This window comes from Lichenostomus cassidix, chromosome 8 (genome assembly GCF_008360975.1).
Source record: "Lichenostomus cassidix isolate B80296 chromosome 8, HeHo_3.0, whole genome shotgun sequence".
In the NCBI taxonomy this organism is placed as follows: Eukaryota; Metazoa; Chordata; class Aves; order Passeriformes; family Meliphagidae; genus Lichenostomus; species Lichenostomus cassidix.
The window spans coordinates 19,129,730-19,155,648 of NC_139489.1; the positions used below are offsets into that span (position 1 = coordinate 19,129,730).

General features: G+C 39.7%; 2 protein-coding genes across 5 annotated transcripts; both read left to right on the forward strand.

Moving 5' to 3' along the window:
• The first annotated feature begins 537 nt into the window (after window positions 1-537).
• RNPC3 (RNA binding region (RNP1, RRM) containing 3) lies at window positions 538-14,827 on the forward strand. Of its 2 annotated transcripts, none has more exons than XM_085068227.1 (15): window positions 538-836; window positions 1,881-1,928; window positions 3,021-3,139; window positions 3,762-3,842; window positions 4,577-4,688; window positions 5,202-5,270; window positions 5,881-6,026; window positions 6,956-7,081; window positions 7,981-8,117; window positions 8,910-9,071; window positions 9,233-9,327; window positions 9,407-9,465; window positions 9,978-10,110; window positions 10,992-11,064; window positions 13,680-14,827. In XM_085068227.1, exons 1-14 carry the CDS (start codon window positions 579-581, stop codon window positions 11,049-11,051), a joined length of 1,605 nt encoding a protein of 534 aa, XP_084924353.1. In that variant the 5' UTR covers window positions 538-578; the 3' UTR covers window positions 11,052-11,064; window positions 13,680-14,827. The 2 variants fall into 2 exon arrangements, with proteins under 2 accessions (XP_084924353.1, XP_084924354.1); XM_085068228.1 differs by having other exon boundaries at window positions 14,600-14,827.
• LOC146433990 (pancreatic alpha-amylase-like) lies at window positions 14,536-23,694 on the forward strand. 3 transcript variants are annotated; one of them, XM_085068231.1, is made up of 11 exons: window positions 14,536-14,676; window positions 17,335-17,546; window positions 19,015-19,161; window positions 19,443-19,640; window positions 20,189-20,419; window positions 21,301-21,434; window positions 21,520-21,645; window positions 21,757-21,856; window positions 22,062-22,183; window positions 22,293-22,418; window positions 23,008-23,694. In XM_085068231.1, exons 2-11 carry the CDS (start codon window positions 17,379-17,381, stop codon window positions 23,195-23,197), a joined length of 1,542 nt encoding a protein of 513 aa, XP_084924357.1. In that variant the 5' UTR covers window positions 14,536-14,676; window positions 17,335-17,378; the 3' UTR covers window positions 23,198-23,694. The 3 variants fall into 3 exon arrangements, with proteins under 3 accessions (XP_084924357.1, XP_084924356.1, XP_084924358.1); XM_085068230.1 differs by lacking the exon at window positions 14,536-14,676 and adding an exon at window positions 15,819-15,959; XM_085068232.1 differs by lacking the exon at window positions 14,536-14,676 and adding an exon at window positions 16,092-16,287.
• Window positions 23,695-25,919: the final 2,225 nt, after the last annotated feature.

Here is a 25,919-nt window from a genome sequence, read left to right on the forward strand (position 1 = left end):
AGGTATGGCACGCACTGAGATTTCATCAGCCAAGGTTGGAAATTTCCCCCTGCCCGTTTTGAGATCACAGCCTATGGCCTCCAAAACAAGGCAGGCTTCGGAGCAGCCTGTGTGGCTGCAGTGGTAGGCGGCTGGAATCTGCTCGTCCTCACTGCTGGCGCTGCAGGCTCCCCTCACAGGTTGTAACTATGGCTGTGTTTCCCTTGGCCAGAGCAACTGCTGCCGCCACAGCAGGCCTGCGCAGCCAGGCCTCAGCACCGCGCTGCTCAGGCGAGGGAGGGACAAGTCTCTTCAGCTAAAGGCTTTGGAGATGGCACTTTTGAGAGCCATACCTACTAGGATTTGGTCTGAAGACAAACTGCTAGGCGCTAAAGGGGAAAGGAAGCGTCCCGTTTCCCTTGGCAGCATCACTGCGGACTGCCCCAAGCGGACTCTGCGCCAGCGGGGCGGGACCCTCCTCAGCGCGCTTCCCGCCGCCGCCGGGGGCGCCAGTCTCGCGAGACCTGAGGCCCCGGCCCGCCTCGGCTCTCGCGCGAGTTGCGCTGCGGTTGCGGCGGCGCGCGGCGGCGGCCCGGGCGATGGCGGCGCCGGGCTCTGAGGAGCTGCGGGCGGGCGGCCCGGGACCCGCGGGCGGCACGGGGCTGGGCGCTATCCCGCCGCACCCCGCCGTCCCGCCGCACCCGGGCGTCCCGCCGCACCCCGGTGTGTCGCGGCGGCGCGGGCGCACGCTGCTGGTGCGGCACCTGCCTGCCGAGCTGACGGCGGCGGAGAAGGAGGACCTGCTGCAGCACTTCGGGGCCGTGTCCGTGCGCGTCCTGGCGGACCACGGGCGGCTGGTGAGGGCGGGCGGGCCGAGGCAGGGCTGAGGCAGGGCTGAGCCTGCGAGCGGGGCGGGCGCGGGGTGCCGCTCTCGGGGACAGCGAGCTCCGGGCTCCTGTCCCCGAGCTCCTGTCCCCGGGCTCCTGTCCCCGAGCTCCTGTCCCCGGGCTCCTGTCCCCGCGCGGCTGTGGCTGCTTGCTGTTAGCAGTGAGGGGTGGGAAAGCAGAGCAGAAGGGCCTCGGCACGGGTAGGGATCCAGTTTCACAGGTGTGTCTCTTGAAATCTCTGTTTTGCTTTTTTCTTCCTTCAGAAAAAAAAAAACATGGATGTATTTGTTTGGTGACAAGTGCTGTTTGTAAAGAGCCTTGTATTCTGCAGAATTGCAGATGGATGATGTATGCCTGTTTTGTCTGGGTCATACTTTCTTTATAGGATATCAAATATACTGACTTTGTTACAATGATTTTGAGTACGGAATCATGTAGTGGCAAGATGAAGTGATAAAGTTTGTTAAAACAAATTTAACTTAGAGATAAACTCTGTGTTCTGTGAGGATTTGATTTAATTTGGAAAGCTAGTGTTCTTTGAAAACCTGAAAACTAGGGGGAAAAGCTAGAAACCATTCAAACATTTAGAGCGCTGCAGTTGCAACTTTTGTATCAGAAATAGTATTACATTTAGGAGTTGCTTTGATGAAAATGTTCTGTCAGGTGCAGAAATAAATACTCTGTTTTGGAAGGAGATTAGACCTCTTTATCCATATGTACTTTCTTGCAGTGTAGGATGGCTTTTGCTCTCTAGAATAAAAAAACCTGTCCTGTATTCCTCAAACTGCCGAGTTCCTGTCTTAATTTTGACTACAGGAAGTACTTTTCCTAAATTCTTTAGAAAAATGTTTATGGTCCTTCATATTTGCCCCAAATAGGAGGTAGATGACTCCTGTCTGGAAGCTTTCAAATATGTAAACTTGAACTAACAAATTGCTTGTGGCTCAAGATTTTACATCCAATCTCTTACCTTTTGATTTGAGCACAGTATAACTTTTTTTGTTTGTTTTCCAGAAACATACTGCTTTTGCTACCTTTCCCAGTGAAAATGCAGCTGCAAAGGTTTGTATTGAGTTTGTTAGTGAATGTTTTAGCAAAGCACTTCTCTGAACTGCCAGTGCTCTGTTTTACACATCATCTGGTACTTAGTGCTAGGCAGAAACAAAGCAGCACAATGTTGTATTAGAGTTCTGTTTCAGGATTTGCTTGCAGGACTTGATGAAATTCTTGGACATTTCTGTAGAGTCCTAAGAAAGGTGGCTTTGAAAGGGGCTTGTCAAGTCATCTGATCCCAGCTGTCACACAGAACATGGCAAGCTTACAGGAGCTGAGACTGATCAGAACCCTGTTTAGGATGTGTGTGCATTTATTACAAACTATAAACCAAACAGAGTTTCCTTGTCTCCTGCATAATTGTGTATTTGCCGTAAAATTCAGCCCTAGTGATACACACAATTCAAATATGTCTTGAATGCCCAACTTTGATAAGAAAGCTATCATGTTAATGGGGTGTATAGGTGCCAAAAAGGTAATACTAATAATGGTTTTTAAGTATTAGTCTGGTGTAAGAGCCTGTGTCCAGAACTTCCCTCTTATACCTTGGGATAGTTTCTTTTGCGTTGCTTCTGGCTTTTTTAGGCCACGCTTTAAAGGACCCCTCAAAGCATTACAAAGACTGTGTGAGGTGAACAGGTGTGAATTAGTTGTTTTTGTCAGTTGTTAGCATCCTGTTGGGTTCTGGATTGAAGAATGCTGGATCTTCTTACACTGTTAGACTTTTGATTTTGAAATTCCTGTCTGTTACTGACAGAGTTTAGCATGTTTGTACTTCATGAGCAAAAGGTTGGTTACTTGAAATCCCAGAGATCCACTAGGCTGTGTGGTAAGTCTGGTTGTTAAGGCTGCAGCCTTGCTGCTGTGTTCTGGTGACTGAACTATGCAGTGGTTCTGGCTGTGCAGCCTTATCCCTTTCCTTCCATTTCCAGCAGGAAATGCTGCTAAAAACGGGGCTGGGAAGATTCAAACAGTGCAGAACTGTTGGGACTGCATCCTATGGCCAGTGTACCAATCAAAGGAAAAACAGCTACGCTTTAAAATAATTCTCATGTTATTCCTCTTCCCTTTCTCTCTCTTCTCTATTATAATTACTTGAAGGCTTTATCAAGATTGCACCAGCTGAAACTTTTAGGTCACACATTAGTGGTTGAATTTGCAAAGGAGCAAGAGAGTTCACAAGTACTTAGCCAGCCTTCTGTCTCAGACAAGTGCAAAAGGTATGTGCATGATAGTTTTATGGTTTGTGGTCAGGGAAAGGGAATTCTGTATTCATGATGATTTGGTAGTACTTTTAACTTTTAGGATAAATTGTAAGCACGTGGAAGTCTTACCAAACAGGTTCAGATCTGTAGGTGGATGACTGCATTCCTCCCATTAGAACTGCGTCATGATCTGTGGAATGTATAAATAAGTGATAAAATATATGTGATAGTGTTTAATTAAAAGAACTGCAGTAGAGGTTTCAAGTTATTTATTCCACTTTCTGAATATGAACAAATCAATAGATTAACACCTTTGAATTTATAGTCTCTGAGCAGAGTGCATGATAAATAATTTCAGTTCTTTTCCTGTGAGTGGATTTAAGTCAGGTGTGTTTGAATATAGGGAGGCTTACTTAAATCTACATATTTATTTTAGAAGACTGTGATTACTGTAATTATCCATATGTATTGATTATGAAGAATTGATGACAGTCGTAGTAATACAGTTGGTAAAAGATTTTTAAAATACCTATGCTAACTTATTTGTTATATTTATTAATAGAGGATGCATATTTTATATATTACATAAGGCACTTAAATTTTGCCCCGTTTTAATTAACACTAAATTAATTTTCAGTTCAGAAGAACCAGTGAAAGAAGAAGAGAAGATAGAACCAAGTTGTGTTAAAATAGAGAATGGAATTGCACCCAACCACGGGTTAGTGTTGGGTTTTTTATTTGTTTTAATTGTTTTATTGTCTTGCAGATTATTTTGAAATGTGTTATTGTACTGTTGAACGAGAGTTTTGTTCCTTGTATGCTACTGTTCCACAGGCATAGCTGTAGGAGTTGTCATAAAGATGAAGTTTCAGTTCCTGGAGTTTAGAATCCTCTCAGTTGGGTAGTGACTGGTGCTTTGAGCTCTGAAGTTGTGGATTGCAGAACAGCCTTCTAGCACTATGCATTGCCATCTCAGGGGGGTTGGAGGGCTGAGGTTGTCCCAGTGTTAACAGAAGAATACCATTGACTTGATTTTCCAGGTGTTTCTTCTTTTTCCTCCCCAGCTTCCATTTGCATTTTTGTATACAGGAAGAAGTAAGTTTTTGGAAGCTAACACAGCACTTTGAGCATTGAGTTTATGATGTTTGTACAGCTTGCTATGCTGTGCTTTTGGTTTTGGACATGGTGATCGTTACTGTTTACTTCAGGCTTTCTACATGTGTTGATACTTCCATTATGCCCAAGCCCAGTAAATCATGCACTGGGGACTACTCCTTGATGTTAAAGGCATCGTAAACTATTAAAGGCCCAAAACTATTCTAGGGGAAATAGTAATATTTCAGTGTTACTTCAGATGTAATCAATAGTTAAGCCTCTAGTAATCATTAATTGTTACCAGTAATTCTGTGGCAGTAGTGTTAAGGTGTCTTGTTTTTAATCTTTTTTCCTCAGCCTCACTTTTCCCATCAATTCTTGCCTCAAGTATTTGTATCCACCACCTTCAAGTGCAATTCTAGCAAATATAGCAAATGCCTTGGCAAGCGTGCCCAAATTTTATGTCCAGGTAAGTAAAAAACAGAAAAAAGGAGTATATAATTAAAAACATTTGTTTTTTCCTTCTTTTAATTATCCACAGATGTAATTATTTTTGTCATAGTAAATATTAAGTTGGTTTTTCTGTGATAGTGTTAACCAATCTTAGTTTTTTATTCTTTTGAGGTAATGAGATTTTATTAACCAGAGGTAGCTTACTTAATTGACACTGAAGACTTAACTGGATGTGCTTTTCCTAATTAGGTGTGACTTGAGTACTTGGAATTTCGTTCTGAGAAAATGCTGTACTTTTTTTATTAGCCTTGTTAGGGTGTTGCATATATTGACCATTAGTGTTGGATCTCAAGTGCAGGTTTCACATTGTTCACAAACATTAAAACTGTGCTGATTTACACCTGCCAGGAGTGATTGGCTGTTTTACTTAGCAAGGAACTTATAATTTAAATAAGCAAGCAATCATTTATTTAAAGAAAACCTTACTTATTTATTTAAAGAAAACCTTACTTATTTTGAATCATTTCAGGTTCTTCATCTAATGAATAAAATGAATCTTCCTCCACCTTTTGGACCAATTACTGCTCGCCCTCCCATGGTAACTTTTTAAATATGTGTTTTCAGTACTGTAGAATGGATTCACAATTTAAAATGTTAGCAGCATGGTAGGAGAAAAAATTCTAAAAGCTGAAGGAATCTCTGAAGGATTGCAAATAGTTCTGCATTTCACTGAGTATGATATGCGTGTTGGTCTTCTAAAGAAATCCTTTCAGCTGTACGTAGAACAAAGAAATGTACGTGCATGGCAGCAGTACAAGAACGTTTCAAACTGTTGAAACTGAGGTGGCTTTGGAGCTTAAACCTGTTAGTGTGTTTTGACCATATTCTTCTCGGGAAAGTTTTTGAAGCTGAGTGCAAAGTGAAAATCCAGGACCATGATTGCTATATTTTACTATCACCTCAACTTAAAAGAATGAAAACATTCACTGTTGTGCTTCAGAATGTGGCAATTTTTTTTTTTTTGCTTGTGGAAAGTTTTTCATTAGTAATGTAGTTTATCAGAATGGCATCTAGACCCCTATAAGCATGCTTTGGGAAAATACTTCTTGTTAAATTATAATTTATTGTTTTGACTGTTTTTATTTAGTAAACATTTGGGTTTTTTGCTTTTAAAACATTTAGTATTTTTAACTTTTCCCCATAATTAGTATGAAGAGTATTTACCAGTGCCTGTGCCACCTCCCCCAATCCCACCTCTGCCTCCTGAAGAGCCTCCTTTGCCTGAAGAGGAAGAAGAACTATCTGGTGGGGATGAATCAGAATATGAAAGTGATAATGATGAGGAAAAGGAGAGGTATGTATTTTACAGTCATTTGCAAGGTTTTGGGCTTGCTGAAAGCAGTAGTTTTACTTTCCTAGCTTCTGGCTCAGCAGATGTAGTAGAGTAGATCTATTAGAGAGTATGTAGAAATCTTTCCAGATGCTTAGAGAAACTCCAGAGTACAGAAGGACAGTGCTGGTTTAAATGCAGTAAGAAAAGGAAAGTGGCCTATTGGTGTACAAATTATCGTTTGTTCCCATAGCCAAAAAAAACCCGCAACTAAAAAACTCAGCTTGAAGAGTGCAGATATAAAGAAGCAGTAATTAGTTTATTTTCTGAAGTCTTTATTGTTCCATGTCTTTACTAAATTGACTACTGGGCCCGAATTGTGTGTTCATGCCAACTACCAAAATGTTCCATGTACATCAGTGTGTATTGCTAGGGGTGACAGTGTTTCTGCTGAGAATTCTCTTGCAGTTTTGGGACTGAATTACATCATAGGTGTATTTTTTTTTAAATCTTTAAACTAACACTAAATTAAAAAGCAGCTTTTTTTTGCTGTCTAAACTGATAAGTAAATCAGAAAGTCCCTATGCTCTGTTTGGAAAAATAAATAATTTGGAAAAAGGTACCCCTGTTGAGTGGAAATTGTGTTATGCAATCAGGTTCAGCTTGGGAAATCACAGCTCATCTCACAGCTTCAGTGTCCCACCGAGATACATGCTTGGGGAAGGAAGGGCATCATGGACCTGTTACAATTTTGGTCAGTCCTTAAGTTCTCTGTGTATATTGATTGTGTGTTGCAGTTTCAGTTTGAAGGTAGCTAGTTTATAATTATCTTCTGAAAAGTTCTATGTCAAGGGCTTTAAGGAAACGGGGAGGGCTTTCAAAATTAGTATTTTCAAATAAACTGTAAACCACTTTGTTTTATTCTTGTTTGGTTTTGTTTTTGTTTAAAATAGAATGACCAAGTTGATGGAATTAGCAACCCTTCAGCCTAAAAGACCAATAAACACAAAGAAACGTGGCGTTAGAAAAAAGCAAAGAATTAAAGACCTGTTGAATGTTCCTGTGTGTACTTCCCACAGGTTTGTGGTTTTTTCTGTGGTTTTCACACTTTTTCAGATTATACTTTTTATTAAATTGTGTTCTCTGTATCATATTTACTTTAGTGTGCCTTCTTTAACACAAACATTCTTCACTGATAGGTAAATTTGGTAATGGAGATAGTCTTCCCTTATACTTCCCTTATTCCTTATCCTATTGGTTTTATTGCTCTAAAGGTCCAAATTTTCCTCTAATTTGAGCTAAAGTCTGCTCAACAGCCTTAATCTGTAAAGTGTGTCTGATTCAAGCTCTGGGTTTCTCTTTCTACCAAACTAATAGGAATTCCTTTTCATAAAGAGATAACTAGTTTCACATCACAGCTGTGACAGAAGCAATTTGGATTTATTGTTTGGGCTGCTTCTTAAAATAAAATGCTAAGCTAAGAGCATGATACTGGAAGGATAGAAACTAACTTGGTTTAAATAAGTTTGGGTTTTGGATCTGCAGTTCTGTGCCACAGTAGACAGCAGTGCAGTATTTCTATGTTCTGATGAATGATTGTGAATGCATTTTGACTCATAGCTGCCTGCTTCCTCCAAATGGAGAATTTGCTATATTTTTTTTAAATTTTGTATATTTTATACACTAGGTGAGAGCAGCAGCAAGGCCAGTTATTTTTCATACTTAAGTTACTGAGGTTTTTAATAAATGTCTGTGTGTATTGTAATGCGGTATTATTAGTTTTGTTTGCACTGCCAGACATACCTACTGTATTTGCAGTGTTCTAGTCACCTTGAACTCTATTTGGTGAAAACTATGAAATGGAGAACATGTGTTTGTGCTAAACAACAGCATAAAATCTTACTGGAAGAAATCTTGTGTTTGACCATGCACTCATCACTGTCCGAGTCTTTAATTAACGTGTTGTTGTTTTAAACAGTAACTTGCACCCTACATTGTCACCTTCAGATGTCTTTGAGCAGCCGCAGCATGTAGGTCATAAAAAAATAGAGTTTCATATTAGTACTGAGATCCCAGCTGTTCTTCAGATAAACTCAGAAAAAGAAGAAAAAAATGGTAAGACAGTTTGTACTTAAAATGCATTTAATGTTAAAACCACGTGGCTTCGGTGTGTAGAAGGGTGCTGAAATTTATGCCAAGAAATTATTTTCCTCTATTATATTGGAGTTTTCAACACCAAGTTGCATCATGTTTGCATTTGCTGTTTTTCCAATCTTACAAGCTTTGGAAAGGATCCAGAGGAGTTTAAAGGTCTCTATCCTGTATGCTCTGTAGGTTTATGGTGAATTGCACTGTTTTTTAAATGTTAGGATGCAAATGGTACAGATTCCCAGCATTCTCAGTATTTTATAGTGTAAATTAATATATTGGGCTAATTTCAGATTTTCCTTTTCCAGCTCTTAGAGAGCAGCATCTGAGTGATTGCCAACTCCTTCTCCGTGGTGCAGTAATAACTGCTGTAAAAATGCTGGGTACTGATAGCAATGAGGTGTGATGGCTTTTTATAGGGTTATGGTCAATCTGTGATTCTTGGTACTTTACAGTAATATGCATTTTCTTTAAAGCAAAATATTGAAATGGATACAGGCTTGAACAGCAAGGATGGTTTCATGCTACCTAGTGTGTGCCATGGCCTTTATTTGTGCTACATGGGGTTTTATAGGACTGTACAGAGCAGGTGCTTTTGTCAAACTCCTGATTAAGACACATTTTTAAGGATGTATTCAAATTGCCTTACAAAGCCTGCTCTATTAAAATGCTGCTGAGAAGAGTATGCTTTTCTTGCCGGCTCTTGATCCTGTTGTGAATAAATGTACAAACCACTTATATCATTTGTTGAAATTTCAGACCTTTATGCAACCACAGAAGAAATCAACAATACAGGCTTTGGAAGGATTTTCCCAGCTCCTAGCTCAAATGATAAAATGGAAACTGAAGAGGAGGATGATGAAATACCATCAGAATTTATTTCTAGAAAGGATCTAGAAAAAAACAGGCTTTCTAGAGAAGGTATAACTGTGAGAAAGATTATCTGGTAATAACTTTTAGATTTGTTGCAACAAATAGCTTAAATAAGTGTTTATTTTCTTAATCAATCATAAATTATTTTATACGGAGCAAATACGCAAAGTAAATATGCTAAAGCGTGGTTTATTTTTTTTGTCTTCAAGAAATGGAAAAATTTTCTGTGTTCAAAAACTATGAGCCAGGTGATCCAAATTGCAGGATATATGTGAAGAATTTAGCTAAACAAGTTCAAGAAAAGGTAGGTAAACAAGCAAATTAAATATCTGTTAAAAGGGCTTTTTCTTAGCTCTCCTCTTACACCTACACTTTAATTTCAGGACCTCAAGTTCATATTTGGAAGATATGTTGACTTCCAATCAGAGGTGGAACGCAATATGTGAGTTCCTTTGATACTTATTATATTAAGTTCTCTGACACCGCTGAAAAGCGTGATTTCAAAAGTACTCATCGTTACTTTTTTATATTTCTGCATAAACAATAAATGTGTTACACCTGAAAATATTTATTTATCACAAGTATAGAAATAGAATTATTTTATGAACAGTGACTGAAGACTATTATTTTGCCCTTATATTTTTGTGCCCAAATTTGCTTTTCTTGGCTGTGTGACACAGAAGGAACAGTGTAGGTGATTGTGTGTATCTGATCATTTTGCATATGTCCTGTTTAGTAGTACTGCGCAACAACTTGCCATCCTGCAGTCTAATACTTCTGTTTAGTAAATGGTTTTCCCAGGCAAAATGGTCTCCAAGGACATCATTCCTGCTTGTAGGCTTTGCCTCTGTTTCTGCTATTTCTCCAGCTTGAAGCGTAAGAATGACATTTGTGCTGTGAAATCTGAAAGGTTTGTTAAACCTGAGTGATTTCCACTTCTGCATTGTGCCCCAGGTTTGATATCCGTTTGATGAAAGAAGGCCGGATGAAGGGACAGGCTTTCATCGGACTTCCCAATGAAAAAGCAGCTGCTAAGGCGTTAAAAGAAGCAAATGGATATGTCTTATTTGAAAAACCCATGGTGGTTGTATCCTTTTCTTCAAGCATTTACATTATATTCTTTGTAACCTCTGTCAATCTCTAGTTCTGCTGTCATAGTGCTCTGCAAAAGAGGAAATACTTGAAGAAAACCAGTCAGCATAACACGGTGTTCTGTTGGTTTATGGTAGCTGAAAAGACAATAGAGGCACCTCTTGTAAAATAGGAAAGTAAAAGTCCTTTATTTAAGAACAAAATTCTCTGGTCTTACCTCTGATCCTGCAAAGACAATACAAAAGATAATTTAGCTTGTATGACCACTGTATTTAAATTGAATACAAGGTTTTTGATTTGGTTAGGTTTGTGTTTACAGAATCAAGAACATAAGAAGTGTTCCTATTGGAGTCAGTGGTCTCTAGGCTGGTTTTCCAGCGGGAACTGTCACTTTTTGATTGCATAGCACTGGTTTTTTTGTCTGTAAGTATTTTATTTTTCACTTAAATGTTTCATAGGTAATTTCATTTCTTTTATACTTACATTAACCCCACCATCTGCTGCTTTTACTACTTTTCCTCCCAAATACTGAGATGTCAAAGTTAAGAACTGACATGCTGGGATTGAAATTTGTAAATATCAAGCATTTATCCTACTGTAGTTACTCTGTTTGCATCTAACCCATTTCCAGTTAGTTCTTCTTATTTAATTGGTATTGCAAACCCTTGGACAGGCTCTCTGATATTGTCTGTACTGTGTGTCACTGAGGTCCTAATCTTTGACTCAGACACTATTTTTATAATACTTGATATTGTAGTAGAATTGATTCACAGATAAAGGTAATTTTCTAGACTAATTTACAGAAGTAATCTTTTTTTCCTTTCTTGATTGACTTCTATTTTTCAGAAACACTTGTAGTCCTTAACAGAATCTCAGCAATTTGCTCGTTCAGCTAGACCAAAACAGGATGCCAGTGAAGGGAAAAGAAAAAAGTAGAACACTGCACAAGGTATGGACTCTGCCTGAAAGTGAAAATAAAGATTTGGGCTGCAGCTTTTTTGTTAGTGTGTTTGTTTGTTTTTATTTTACTATCTCTTTAATGGCTTCTTTAGGAATACTGATGATGGAGAGGACATTTTCCATACAAATTTCTTTTTTTAAATGTGTGCTTATATCAGAGAAACAAAGTGCAAGGTATATAGGTGGTGTAAGTTTAAAATGTTTTCTTCTGTTTAAAAAATGAGAGACTGATATTTTCCTAATCCTGATATTGTAGGGCACTTGTCCATTTCTCTAAGCCTTAATCTGGGAAGTTGACGAGGATGATTCTATGGAATTGGGCCACTTACCTTTTAGTAATCTTCCAGGGATTGGTGTTGAAAAGCATTGCCTCTTAGCTCCTTCCCTCCTGTCCTTGCCATTGCAAAGTGATCCTGCAGAACTGGATCCAGTAATAAACTTCTGCTAGCTGTAAAGCATCTTCAGCTTTGCTAACTTTGGAAAATGAGTTCTTAGTGCTGTTGCAGCATCCCTTAAAATTGTCTGAATTAGTGAAGGATATTGTGTCAGAAAGTGCTGCTTAATGTTGCTTTGATCAAGACTTCCTTTGTTGTAGAACGTGTAGGTCCTGATTTTTGGCATTATTTAAACATGACGGGAGAGTAGCATCTAGCAGAAAGTTAATTGTTATTTAACTTCATTTCTTATCATGTAGCTTTACTTCACTGCTACCTGCTCTGAGTATTTCATTTGTATGGGAGTAAGTCAAGGAAAATAATTTCTAATTTAACTGAATGGTTTCAGGGCCTGAAAACATTTGCATCGTGAACTCTCAATTTACCATGTAAAGTAACTGATGCAAGAATAAAAAGCACTTATTTCTCAATCTGCACCCTCTGATACATGAACTAGATCAAATTTAAAGGGCATTGAACTTAATGTCTGGTTACAGTTGGAGATCACTCTGGTTACGCCTCCGCTTAAAACAAAATAACTGAAATCTTAAACTGAGTGCTTATGAAATATTGTACTTAATCCATGGTGTGTTTTTAATCTGGAGGTTTGATCCTTGTTACTCTGAAGAGAATCTGAATTTGAAATAAAGGATGTGAAGAGTTGTTTTTGATTTTTACAGATTGGTTGTAAAGCTAACATTGTGGTTATTGTGATGATAATATTTCTATTTTTAACAGCTACTTTAATTGTAGGTTCCTCGTTCTATCCCTTGTCTAAGGATTTTTCAAATCAGATTATATTTAAGGCTGTTTCCCTTGTAGCTGAGATGCTATTTGGTCTTAATTCCTACTTTGTCTTACTGATTGTGGTTTGCAAATCTGTATTTTGTCAACTTAAACATCACTTTTTTTTGTAGGCATACTTCTGTACTGGTCATTGAAAAGAGCGAAACGAGCCTTGGCTAAACTATTTATGAGAATATTTAAGTCTTGTTTCTCACTCCTTTCTTATTAGGAAAAAAACCCTATTTATGTTATCTAGTGTCTAATAAGATTACTAGGGTTTCTTTATATTAAAAATGAAACATTTTAGCTATTGGAAAGCCTGGTAGATGAAGCCTTATCACTTTTATTCTTTTAGGAATTCAGTGTCTTTTTAACTAATTTTGTACATTATTTCTGAATTCACTAAACATGCTAAATACTTGAATTGCATAAAGAAAATAACAAGGTACTCATTAGTTCTTACGTTGGTGATCAACTCAGAAGCTTTTTCTAGAGTGAGCAAAACCATAGTTAGGCAAGACTGAATTGTGCACCTGAAAGTTTACATGAGTTAACACCTACAGGTGTCACTGGTGTGATGTGCCATGGGCAGAACTTCTCCCTTACCTTGACTGTTTATGTGTCACAATCATAGAATGGGCCAGGGAGTTACACAGATTGCTAAGGATCCATGAGGTTTAATGAAAAATATTTGTTCCATTTCCCAACTAATGATTAAGCTGGACTCTTATTTCTGCATGTTCCTGCTGAAATATTCTGATGGATGCTGATTTAAGATGCAAAAGTCCATGATAAAAACCTGAGTCTGTGGTTATTTTTTGTTTGTTTGTTTTTTTAATTTTTTCTACAAAGGCTTTATCCTTTTTTGAGAAAATAATACATATGGTTTATAAAAATACTACATAACTCTTTGCTGGCTGAAATGTCTTCTTTTTGATGGACTGGAAAAAAGTTCACTTAGTATTTAGAGTAACTTTTTCCTGTAGCTAAAATACAACTTTTTGGGAGAAAAGTTATGTAGAAAAAACTGATTTTGAGGGATCTCCAGCTTTTTCATGGGGAAGAAGTAGTTTGAAAGCCAGCATTAAATGGAAACATGATTGGGTTTTGGACCTGATGGAAATAAGGAGTCTGTAAAATGGCAAAAACTTGAAAGAAATGGAAAAATCTGCTGGTGTCCTAGTAGTAGAAGTTACCAAAATGTATTTACTTTTGCATATGAAGTTTAGTGTTGATGGACTCATCAGCCCTCATTGAATCTCATAAAGGGTTAGAACTGTATTTTATCAGAGGCATATTTGCTTTTGCTGGGTAGCATAAAGTTGTGTGTGTGCAATACTGAGAATCAAGTAAAATTAAACCACATTCTGCTGTTCTTCTTTAGAAACATTCCTGCGTAAATACTGCAGTAATACTGTCATGCAGAGTGTATCCTTTCTTGTTGTATCCTTTTTTGTGCAATGTTTCCTGTAGCACTCAACTGCATCTTAAGTTTTCACATAGAGTAGGTGTGGGGAGGAGTTAACATGTTTTAAATTTGAGCTAATCTGATAATTTTTAAACAAGCAGACTTTTTCAGGGGAAAAAAAGAAACCAATGAGTTGTCTGTGTTGTGTGAATAGACACAGTAAAGGTTCCTGGTCTTAAAAGGTCTTTCAGAGGTTATATACCTTACTAATTTGTGGTCCCATTCCTTAGTGGAAGGAAGAGTTTTAGCTCATACAAGCTGATCTGTGTGAAGCTGTGCGGAGCTCACACTGACCAAGTTACCTTGTTTTTCTTTAAATACATATTAATATAATAATATGTTGGCTAAAGTACATTGTAGAGCAGTCTTAATATTAAGGGGTTGACCAGTATTTTAGATCATTTGATGATTACTGTTGTCCTGGTATATGAGAAGCAATCTGTAGTTGATTTAGTTTATACATTCCTTACTTTGCCTTTTTTAAGTAAAGAAGAAAATTAACAATATTTTGCAATGAAGTATTTGGAGTTGGACTAATAATCAAACTATTAATCACTGCTACCTTTTTGTTGGTTTGGGTTTTGATCGATTGCTCTCCACACTGAGGTAGTGTTGTTGCTAGTGACTTATATGTTTCTTTTGGGTTTCATATTACATTACTGTTTAACTTTCTGTAATATAAAATTAATACACCTTGCATCTATTAAATTGTATTTTTTCAGATATTAAGCACTTTTTAAAATACTAAGCATCTTTCAATTCAGTTGTCAAAAGCCAGTATAACACTGCTGTTTTCTAGTAGTTCTTACTTTTAACATGCCTTTGTGATGTTCCAGGTCCCTTTTGTGTTCCATCTCTTTCAAGTGTTATCGAGCTGGGGAAGAAGCAGTGTATTCATCAGGACTCTTGAACTGTGCGTAGTAGCATTTCTAAAGTATATAAGGCAGAGAATAAATTTTCTCGTCTTAAAGATTCCACATATCTTTAAATATCACAAGACTTACATCAGAAATGTATGTTAGTTTGCTTGTGAAATCTAATAAATTATTTCCCTTCTCTTCGTTTTTCTGCCTTGTCTTCATTTTGACTTTTATTTTTGGGGTTTTGAGTGGGACAATCTTGTCTTGGAGTCCAAGCAGTAGGACTGGTACAGTGGCCTGAATTTGTACTGTGAGACTAGGCACTGTTTTTCCTCAGCAGTTAACTTGCGTTGTTCATCTGCAACTTGAAAACTGTTGCTAGTGAGACTGAAGTTATTAAAACCAAAGTAACATTTAAAACTGGTATAGATTTGATCTCTGCCCTGATGAAGGGTGATACTAACAGTGGTCACATAGTAGGATTTGCTACATCCTGGGCAGGTTAGTGAAATTGTCTAAAACCATGTGGGAAACATTGCAGTGACATTTAATTGGCAAGAGAGTCCAGGCTAGTAGACATAAATAAAAAGTTATTCCATGAATGACTAAATCATAGTTGATGATGTGGGAGCTGGCTGGTGTAAAAGATTTATTTTGTTGTCATTCCAGCTGCAAACAGTCTAAATCACTAGTATTGGTGGCTGGATCAACATAAGTGTATCTTGGCTGGTTTTTTCAATATGAACTGGTTTTGCAGATTACTTTAAAATGCTTTTACTGGAATACTTCCTAGTTTATTTGCTGCATTCCCATGGGGACTGTGTAGTTGCTTGTTCATTCCTTAAGTTTTTCAACTTAAGTGTGTCTATGGTTCTGCAGCAATATGTCCTAACACCATGTTGAGCTACACATCCAGGACCAACTTATTAAAATATTGCATATAGGCCCACAATTGAATTTTCAAAGCGCCGATGTAGGTTAACAGCAAGGTGGTGCTGTGTTTGAGGACAAAAATACTTTTTTTTAAAAGTGCGGGAAATGTATGTTTAGAGAACTTTCCATTTTCAAATCTCAGGAACAAATATATTCCATAACGAAATTTTATGTTGAATGGGCGTGATGGTGTGTAATGTGAAACTTTTCGCGAGGCCAGCGCGTCTGGCCGCGTCCCGCGCCGTGCCCGGGGAGGGGTGGCTCGCCGTGCCCGGGGAGGGGTGGCTCGCCGTGCCCGGGGGCGGTGGCGCGGCCCCGGCGGAAGGGGCGGTGCGGGCACGGGCACGGGCACGGGCACGGGCACGGTGCGGGCACGGTCCGGGCGGCGGGGCGGCCCCAGCACGTAGGTACCGCGCTCCACGTCCGCTTTGGGCTGTGCGCTGCGCAGGAGCCCCGGGCACCGGGCGTGCTCGGCGCTGCCATGGCCGAGCTCCGAAGGCGCGGCCGGGGCGGGCTTGCTTCGCCTGCACGAAACACGGGGCTGCTCAGGGGCGTTCTGTGGGGAGCCGCTGGAATCGTTCGGGCCGCTGCTGCGCTTCCCTGTGACAGCCTTTAGCATCTGCAGTGTCAGCAGCTCTGCGTCGGAGCTCCCGCAAATTCAAAAACTTGCTGGTATGCTGGAGATAGTGGCTGGGCTTCACGGCACGGGCTGTAACCCGGCGGAAGACAAGGTGACCCGAGTTCTCGGTTGACCAAGACAGCAGTAGAGCCCTGCAGAGACACTTTGCTCCCAAGTTCTCTTCATTGCAGTTAGTGTTGCTCTATCCCGCGTGGGAATGCAGACATCTTACCATTTTTCTGTGTTTTAAAAGCATTCTGAAGCTAAAGCGTTCAGAGTGTGGTGAGGATTTCAACATCCCGTTCTCTTATTGCTTGTGTTGAAGCCAGAGCAGCCATGAGCCTATCTCAGAGAAATCCACATTGAGTCTTTCCTTTAAGCACTAGGCCTTGGAGCTGGTTGGGTCAAGGCACCTTATCCTTACTGCTTTGTGTAATTTACTGCTGTGTGTATTTACTGCTGTAAGTAAAACTTGCCAATCTGATAAATGGCCTCTCTTGTCAGAGATCGAATTTTCTTAGCTCGTTTTCTCTTAATGTATGTTCTTCCTGTCAGGGCAAAAAAGCATTCCTTCATGAGAATGCAAGCACGCAGAGCAACTGCTTGTGGCTGAAATTTATCTGTATACTCTACTGAAGATCCATAAATAAATAATTGTATTAAAGTTATTTTGTTCACAAGCAGAAAAGCAAGCTAAGTAAACCAAATGCTTAATTCTAAATAACTTTGCCTGCTTGTGAAGAACAGTGACAGCTGATAGCAATGGGCTCTGGAAGGCAGGTTCTACACTTTATAAACTGGTATATATTGTACCTAAATTTGCTCCAAAGAGGGGAACTCCACTCCATCCTTTCCTTGAAGCAAAAATGAGGACTATTTTGTAGAAGTCATGTCAGATTTTGCATAAATTTATGTCTGGGTATCTGTATCATAGCAGATTGGAGTTTTGGGTAGTGCATTCCCAAGTGCCTATTAAATCAGGAAAAGGAATGGTTTCCTTTGTGTAGCAAACCTGTTAGTATGAGAGTTTGATATAGTTTAGATAAAATCCACTTCTCATACAAAATTACAATTGAGTAAAGTTAAATAAATAGGATACCAGAGATGGGTGTTTACTTTTACATGTTTATTTTCTAATCTGTACTTTACCCTCTTGCAGAAACATAAACAGTGAGAAGAGCACAGCTGATCCCAAAGCACTGGATGGGTATCTATTTTGTTCTGTTAATTGTAGGATTTTGCTGGGGGCAGTACAACCCCAACACCCTCCCTAAGAGAACATCTATTGTGCATCTCTTTGAATGGCGCTGGCAGGATATTGCTCAGGAGTGTGAACGCTACTTAGCTCCTAATGGATTTGGAGGAGTTCAGGTATGTCTGTTCCTATCAGTAGGCAGTAAAATTGCTACACAGATGATAATTTGTTTTTCACAGAAAATGTTCAATTCACCAAAAGACAGGTACTGAGAAAAAAAATAGAAATTGGTAAGGGAAGTAGTAAATGCTGACAAATACATTCTTCAACTATCATCAAGTAAGCATGAATTTATTTCATTGCTCCAAAGTGCATGTTTTGCACTCTGTGATATTACATTTAGATGAATTAGAATTGCACATCACTTACTAAATATTTTTTTTACTGCTGTGAAGAGTAACCTATGTTTATCTGCTTGATATTATTTAAATCAAGGGAAGCTCTTAAGAGCTAGATAAACATAAAATAAAACTATGATTGAAAAAAAGGGCTCCCAAAGAGAATAAAGTGCTGAAGCTTTTAAATAATTAAGTGCAAAAGGCTGCTCATTGTGTTCACCCAAACTGGCATGTCTCGCTCTGTAAAGCACACTGTCACAGTAAGCCACTAAGAGACCCTTCTTTGCAGGAACCTGGTGTGAGCAGGCAGAAGTGAACTGAACACAGGTTCTGGTGAAGTTGTCTCTGTGTGAGTCATTTCTGTCTGAACAACAGACATGTTCTGTGGAACCAGTACTGGCACTTGGGTGGGGTAGCATGGCACCTGCCATCTAATTATTAAACTATTTCAGTTTGCCTGTCATTGTTCAGGAAAAATTGGTGTGAAGTATGCCTGTCTCTTGTAGCCCAAGAGATTGCAAGTTGGCCTGAGAGAGAACTTTCCCGTAGTTTTCAAATAATACATCTTTTCTTTGCAACCTTTTGTCCAGGCACACAGACCAGATTGATTTTAAACTGATTTCTCAGACTGTGGTCTATGCCTGTATATCTTTTTAATCCATTCTGTGGCAGCGTCTCAGGAAGTTTTTTTCATATGATGACTTGCTGGGCTGGTCAGGGAGGTGTGGCAGCTGAGGCTATAGGGATCTTTCTGAGAAGTGCTGGGATCAGGTTGTTATGCCCACAGGCTTGGAGGTAGCAGCAAAAGCTTATTGCCTAAAAAGTATCCTGAAAAGTGTGTAAAAGAGGTATAATTCACCTGGAAACTTACAAGAATTAGGTCAAGAATGCTTTCACCTGAAACATTACAAATATGGGGAGTTGGATCAATTGTAAAGGCAGGATGTTACGTCAGTTGTTATGCAGTCAGTTCCTTCCTCTGCTGACCTACTTTTTCAATTTCATATGTTCTTTTTGAGGTCTGCAGTCACAAAGATAATTTGGACGTTCTGTCCATGGACCTAATTTTTATAGTATGTTTCTATCTGCTGAAGGCCAGGCCTAAACCTTTTATTTCCAGTCCACTGCAGTGTAATCAGAGGACACTGAGGATGTAAGTGGGTTATGTTTTTTCTCTAAAAATACTGGGCAAACAAATTAACCATTATCAGTGTCCTGTTACCAAGTGCCACTGTTTTATTCACAGATTTCACCTCCAAATGAAAATGTTATCATTACTGACCCCCAGCAACCATGGTGGGAAAGATACCAGCCTGTCAGCTACAAGCTGTGCACAAGATCTGGAAATGAAACTGAATTTAGAGACATGGTGACCAGGTGCAACAATGTTGGAGTAAGTACTTTCAAAACCTTCTGGTGTTTACTATGAAAGGATATAGACAAGCAGTGATTCTACCATTTAAAAAAAATGGATGCAGTGTTATCTGCCTGTCTGTTGAGCTGCATGTTTTATCACAATTGCTGTATGCTAATAAAAAAAATTAAACAAAATATTGGGCAAAGCAAGCAAGCAGAAATAGGGGGATTGGGCAGGAGGTATGGGAGAGAGAGCATTAATTAGTGGTGCTGTGGGAAGCAGCTTTCTCAAATTGTTATGTGAATACTGTTCTCTAGGTACACATTTATGTGGATGCAGTAATCAACCATATGTGTGGAGCTAATGCTGGGGCTGGTCACCATGCTACTTGTGGAAGCTATTTCAGTGCAAAGACTGAAGATTTCCCAGCTGTGCCCTATTCTGGCTGGGACTTTAATGATCATAAATGTAAATCTAGAAGTGGAAACATTGAGAATTATCATGATATATCTCAGGTAAACCTACAACTATAGTTTTCATGTACATCTGTTCCTGTGCCATGACTTCCTTGCTCTCATTTATTGTGAGACATTTAAAAAATTAAAAAAAAAAAAAGCTTCATGTAAAACCATCCAAATTAATAACAGAGGTTAATGTTGCTATCAGGAGCACCCCTTCTTAAAGGGATAGCTCTACGTGAGACAGTGGCTCAATTTCAGATTCAGACTGCTTAGGTACTTTAAATAAAGACAATTTAAAGCTCATAAAATGTATTTAGTGATTGTCTTATTTTTTGTGTTAGAAAAAGTAGGAGTCATTTTTTGCCTTTTGTTGTAATTTGGAAATTTCCTTTGGTCTCAGTTTCAGAAAAGAGGGGTAAATGCAATTTCTTAATGCAGCTTCTGTGTGGATGACTTTCCAAGGCAAAGATATGCATAGGGAACAAAGGCTACTGAAGGTTTTATTTAGCATTGGAACGTAGGCAAGAACATTCAAAACATCTGTGGAAGACTACATTAAGTTTATCAGGTGAAAAATGTTTAATTTCAGAATTTCTGTGCAGGTCCGGGACTGCCGCTTGGTCAGCCTTCTGGACCTGGCCCTGGAGAAGGACTATGTGCGCTCCAGGATTGCTGAATACATGAACCATCTCATTGGCATTGGCGTGGCAGGATTCCGGATCGATGCTGCCAAGCACATGTGGCCTGGGGATGTCAAGGCAATTTTAGACAAGCTGAAGGACCTAAACACTGAATGGTTTCCTGCAGGAACTAAACCTTTTATTTACCAGGAGGTAATCTCCATATTTTAAAATTTTACTTTACAAACATACTTCTTGCTTGCATAGTATAGACTTGGTCACACATGGGAAGCAATGCTTTGCCTGAGCTGAACCCAAGCAAATCTATAGAAATCATCCTCAAGATTTAATAACCATTATCTACAAATATCTAATCTGTCTAAGAATGGTAATCGATGTGCAAAATGTCCCACTTGTTTTGGACCTTCTGGAATTAGGTAACCTGAAAATTTTATTGAGATTAAATTTACTGTATTGAAGTAAGTGTAAAAATTCTGTTGGTTTAAAAAAGAGATTTCATTTCCTGAGTTTTAAATTCTGGATAATAAATTGAAGTAGAAAACATAAATGTTGATTATGGTCTGAAACATCATTTTCCAATGGCATAACAACTGTTACTTGATATTCCAAATTTGTGTTTTACATTTGAATAACAAATTGGAACAAGCAGGTGATTGTTCGTTTCAGTCAGCAGAAGCTAAACTTGCTGCACACGTTTATTAAAATAGTATCTTTCCTGCGAAGTCTAGAGCAAATAGAAATATTCTTCAGCTCCATAGTGAAACTAGGCTGCCCAGCTGCTGGAAGCAGAGACATTGCTGACCATACTAAATATAAAGTTGGTACAGCCCAAGCCTTAATTATGGGTAAGTGATCCATCAGCATAAAGAGATATAGGATGGAGAGGGAAAATGGGTTCATAGTTTAGCTGAGCTAAAAGGAGAAAATAGCTTTACATACAATTTTGCAAGAAAGTCATATATCAGAATTAGCTCAAGTACAGCCCCTTACTTAACCCAATGGTCTAAGGCAATGATTTTTTTTTTTGTTTTGTTTTGAAGTAGAAAGAAATGCTCTTATCTTTCCTGTACCAGGTAATTGATTTGGGTGGAGAGCCCATCAAAGGCAGTGACTACTTTGGAAATGGTCGAGTGACAGAATTCAAATACGGTGCAAATCTGGGGACAGTGTTCCGCAAGTGGAATGGGCAAAAGTTGGCCTACTTCAAGTAAGGATGCAGATGCTGTAATTTATCGAGGAGTCACTGGATACCTGAGTTGGCAGGGTAGCTTCAAGTCTGTGTTTTTGTCTAGGAACTGGGGAGAAGGCTGGGGGGGCCTTGTGCCTTCCGACAGAGCCCTGGTCTTTGTGGATAACCACGACAACCAGAGAGGGCACGGGGCTGGCGGAGCTTCTATTCTAACCTTCTGGGATGCCAGGTAAGGGATTGCTCTTGTGTGGGTGATGCTTCTTGCTTTTGCTACCTTGTCTGTCTTTTCTCTGGCAGGCTCCTCCTTCCGTGTCTCATTCCTTGTCTGTCCAACAAACAGGCTCTATAAAATGGCTGTTGGTTTCATGCTTGCCCATCCGTATGGCTTCACACGTGTGATGTCAAGTTATCGCTGGCCAAGACACTTTGAAAATGGAAAGGTGAGCTGGAAATGCTGAAGATCTGTCCGTGGGGATGAAGAGAAGTAGTCTGTAGGGCCAGAGAAGTAGTCCGGTGCATTTCAGTTTGTTAAGTGATTTCCCTGTCCCATGTTGGATTTAGCTGGTGCAAATTTGATACTCCATCTAGGTGTGCTCTCCAGATGTGTTTTCAGTCAGAATTCTAAACGTGTCTTTATAATGACAGGACGTCAATGACTGGGTTGGACCCCCAAGTAACGCAGATGGCTCCACCAAGTCTGTTACAATCAACGGGGACACGACCTGTGGCAACGACTGGGTTTGTGAACACCGCTGGCGTCAAATCAGGTAGGGCACTGGGGAGACACACGGAGTAAAAGCAGTTGCTTTTTCTTCCTGCTGCATGTGGCTTCAGAGCTGTTGCAGGCACAGTGACAGGCATGCCTTGTGTTTTCAGGAACATGGTTATCTTCCGTAATGTGGTGGATGGTGAGCCTTTCGCCAACTGGTGGGACAATGGCAGCAACCAAGTAGCTTTTGGCCGTGGTAATAAAGGCTTCATCATCTTCAATAATGATGACTGGTAAGTAAGAGAAATAAATTGTAATTTAGTGTGATTATACATAAATTATTATTTATGTATTAAAGCATTCTAGTCAGTCGTGAAACCTTTTCAGGTGTTGCTAGCTTGAACAGATATTTCTAAGGAATGCCTCAGTTGTTGACAATTTAAGCTTGGAATTTTCCACTTTACTGGACACACTCTTCACTCTTGGCAGTTAGGCCTTGTTGTGTGGTCTTGCTATTTTCCAGTTCTGAAGTAGGCTGTGTCATTGAGCCTGGTCAGCCAGCTCTTTGATATTATAGAAGTGAGGGAACTTGTAAACTCGGGGACATGTTCCAGGTGTGACAGGTTTAAAAACTGTATTTCAATCTTTTCCACAAGAATGAGGTGGTAAGAGAGTGAGTGTATGTCACATCCATAATACTTAGAAGTAGGTTGGGGTGATGAGCAAATTGAAGGGTGTAGTGATGGAACAGTTTCTGCAGCGTCCAGAGAAGTGCTAGAGGATAGCTCCAGAATTAATTAACATCTGAGAAGATCTGCAATATGATTTTCAGAGCATTTTAGACTCCATATAATCCTTACTGCACTTCATTCTTTTCCAAAGGTCCTTGAATGTAACTCTGAAGACTGGTCTGCCTGCTGGCACTTACTGCGATGTCATTTCTGGGGAAAAGGAAGGTGACTTCTGTACAGCAGTTGAAGTTTATGTTGCTGCTGATGGCACGGCTAATTTCCTGATTGGGAATGAAGACGAAGACCCATTCATTGCCATTCATGTTGATGCTAAATTGTAACCAGATGTGTTGTGCGTGTGTTGTTCCTTCTCCTGTGTATTTTTGCTAACATCAAACAGATGTGCAGAATGTCCTGGCTCTCAGCACTGCTTGAACCAAGGCAGAGCGAAGTGTGTTAGCTGTAATACCAGAGAAATACTGAGCAGCTGCTGTGCAGGGATGGGAGCTGGTAATGCCAGTGCAGGTCTGGGAGTGGTGCTGTCCAGCTGCATGCATTTGTAAGTGCACTTAATTCAGTTAAGTTACTAACAAAAAATGAAAATAGAAGATTAAAATTATTTAATTTAAAATATTGCTGCTCTGTGCATAAGTGGAAATGTAGTTCTTTAAGGGACAAGCGTGAGTGGGAACTAACAGGATGTCCAGAAATCAAGGGAAGACCCTTTGTGCTGAAACATGGCACAATTCAAGTTGATATCAACAATTCAGTTGAAAATATGTTTCTTATGTTTCTCTATGCATTCTATCTATCTGGTGAATAAAAAATTGCATTTAAATCAGGTTTATCCTTTTTTTTTTGTAACAAACCAAATATGGGCCCTGGCTCAGAGAAAGCTGGTCCATGCCAGTCAGTTATTCTAGCCTGTGGCATCATTCAAGCCTGTGAATTACCTGGTGCTGGTACAAATCAAAACCATACATCTTCCATTGTTAACCCAAGACTGACTTGATCTCCACTGCTGATGCCTACAATGCACTCACCATTAGGATGGTGGGCGTTCCCAGTCATAGGAAAGGAATCTGTGGGTTGAAACCAGCTAAAGCCCATTGCTACCTTCAAAAAATTCTTGTTAGTTGTTAACTTTGGATATTCTTTCATTCTGAGCCGCCTGTACACGCCTCCCCATGCTGGTCTGGCCAAAGCAAGGAGCTAGTCACAGCCTTTTAATTAACATAGGGGTAATTAGTTACAGTTACTCCCAGCTGATGCACTCAAGTAACACGGTTGTTTATCTAAAATAAAGGCCACCCACCACCCCTTGGTGCCGACTAAGCATCTTTTTGCAACCTCTTTGAACAGCCTGCGTAGCTGTGTGAGGACTCCCAGTCCCCTTTGCGGCTGGCTTTGCCATCCATTGCAACTGGCTATTGAGGGTTGGTCCATACTATTCTTGGCTGACAGCAGCATATTGTTCACTGGAAAAACATGCCATTGGAAACTGAAAGTCATGCAGTGACATTCCGTCACTTCAATGGGACGCCGTGGGGAATGGTGATGTAAAACTTAACCTCAGGCGCATTTGGTTGCTCTCAGTAATACTGAGGAATGAGGGGGTCTGTTTCCACTGAACTGGTAATCACAAGGGGCAATCACTCACTGATTCCTTGCTGTTAGTGAGTAGGCAAGGTCATTTGCAGTTGTTTACTATTTTATTGTCGTCGTGGAAAAAAGAATAGTGGAAAAAGTAGAAGTGGAAAAAAGAGTAGTGGAAAAAGAAAAGGTAGTAGTGGAAAAAAGACCTTTAATAAGCTCTGTGATATGAAAATGAACAGGTGTAAAAATGGGACCTGCTGTGTGTTTTGTCCTTGAAGACCGAATCTGGGAAAGAGAAGGATGCATGTGACATAGTGGCATGGCTAGTTTCAGCAAGAACACACCAGAGGCAGTTCAGGTTCTAGGTGCACTGACGGTTCTTTTCTCCTGGAGTATCTGTGACATTTTTTTAAACTTTTTTTTCTCACAGATACTAGTCAAATGCAGGTGATTTTCTGGTCTTTGTATTCTCTCGGAGCATTGTTTTATTGTTGGTATGACTCAAATTTATTCATGGAGCATTGGTGCTGAGACCTCAGTCTTATTAGTCAGCTTCCAATGAAGACCTGAAATCATTTCATGAAGAAAAGTCAAAAGTGTTTTTTGAAGGAGGAAATGGTAGGAAAACAAGAAAGGACTTGGGCAACAGCTCTAGCTTTCAAATTCAGTTATATGTCAGGCAGTTAAAACTCATCTGCACTATCATTTGCACCTGATTTTGAATTTTGTTCCTTGACTCAGATGAATCATTGATCATTTCAAATGAGATAAAACCTTATGCACAGTTTCTGCTGGAGAGGCAAATGCAGCTCTGATCACTTTCCATCAGGCAGAGAGAGCCACTGCTGCTCTGCACAACCATGTCAAATAAAACCAGTACAAGTCCCTAGCAGTGATTGGGCAATGACACCAGAGAAACATCAGTATGAAAAGGTGTCAGTTTCTAGTCACCAGTGGGATTCATCTGGTGAAGGTCCACAACCTCTTATATGATAAATCCCTTCCTGATTATGTGTGGTTGTTCAGGTACCCTGGTCTGAATGCAGTCTAATCCTGAGAGCCTCTGAATGCCGGCAAACCCATTCATTCTCTTAGTGCTGTTGGACTTCCAGTCATCTTTCAATCACTGCCCACTCCTTTTACCTTCCAGAGACCCCTTTGAGGGTCTGTGTGTTATATTTTGGAATGCTTTGATAAGAAGTATCTTTATTTACATGATCAGAAAGAGTGCAATTCTGGATTTGGGTGCACTGCTCACTGACCACTTGGATTATGATGGCATATAACCATTGTGAAAAGGTATTTTATCTTCAGCTGTTGGATAATCCAGGAGGAAAAAACAAACCGAAGGAATGTTACCGAGCCAGCTAGGTAAATAGTAATAATAACAGATGACATTGATCCCTGTGAATTTTGACACCTGAGATAGGAAGTTTGTCCTCTTGCAGGCATATAAGTAGGCAGTGG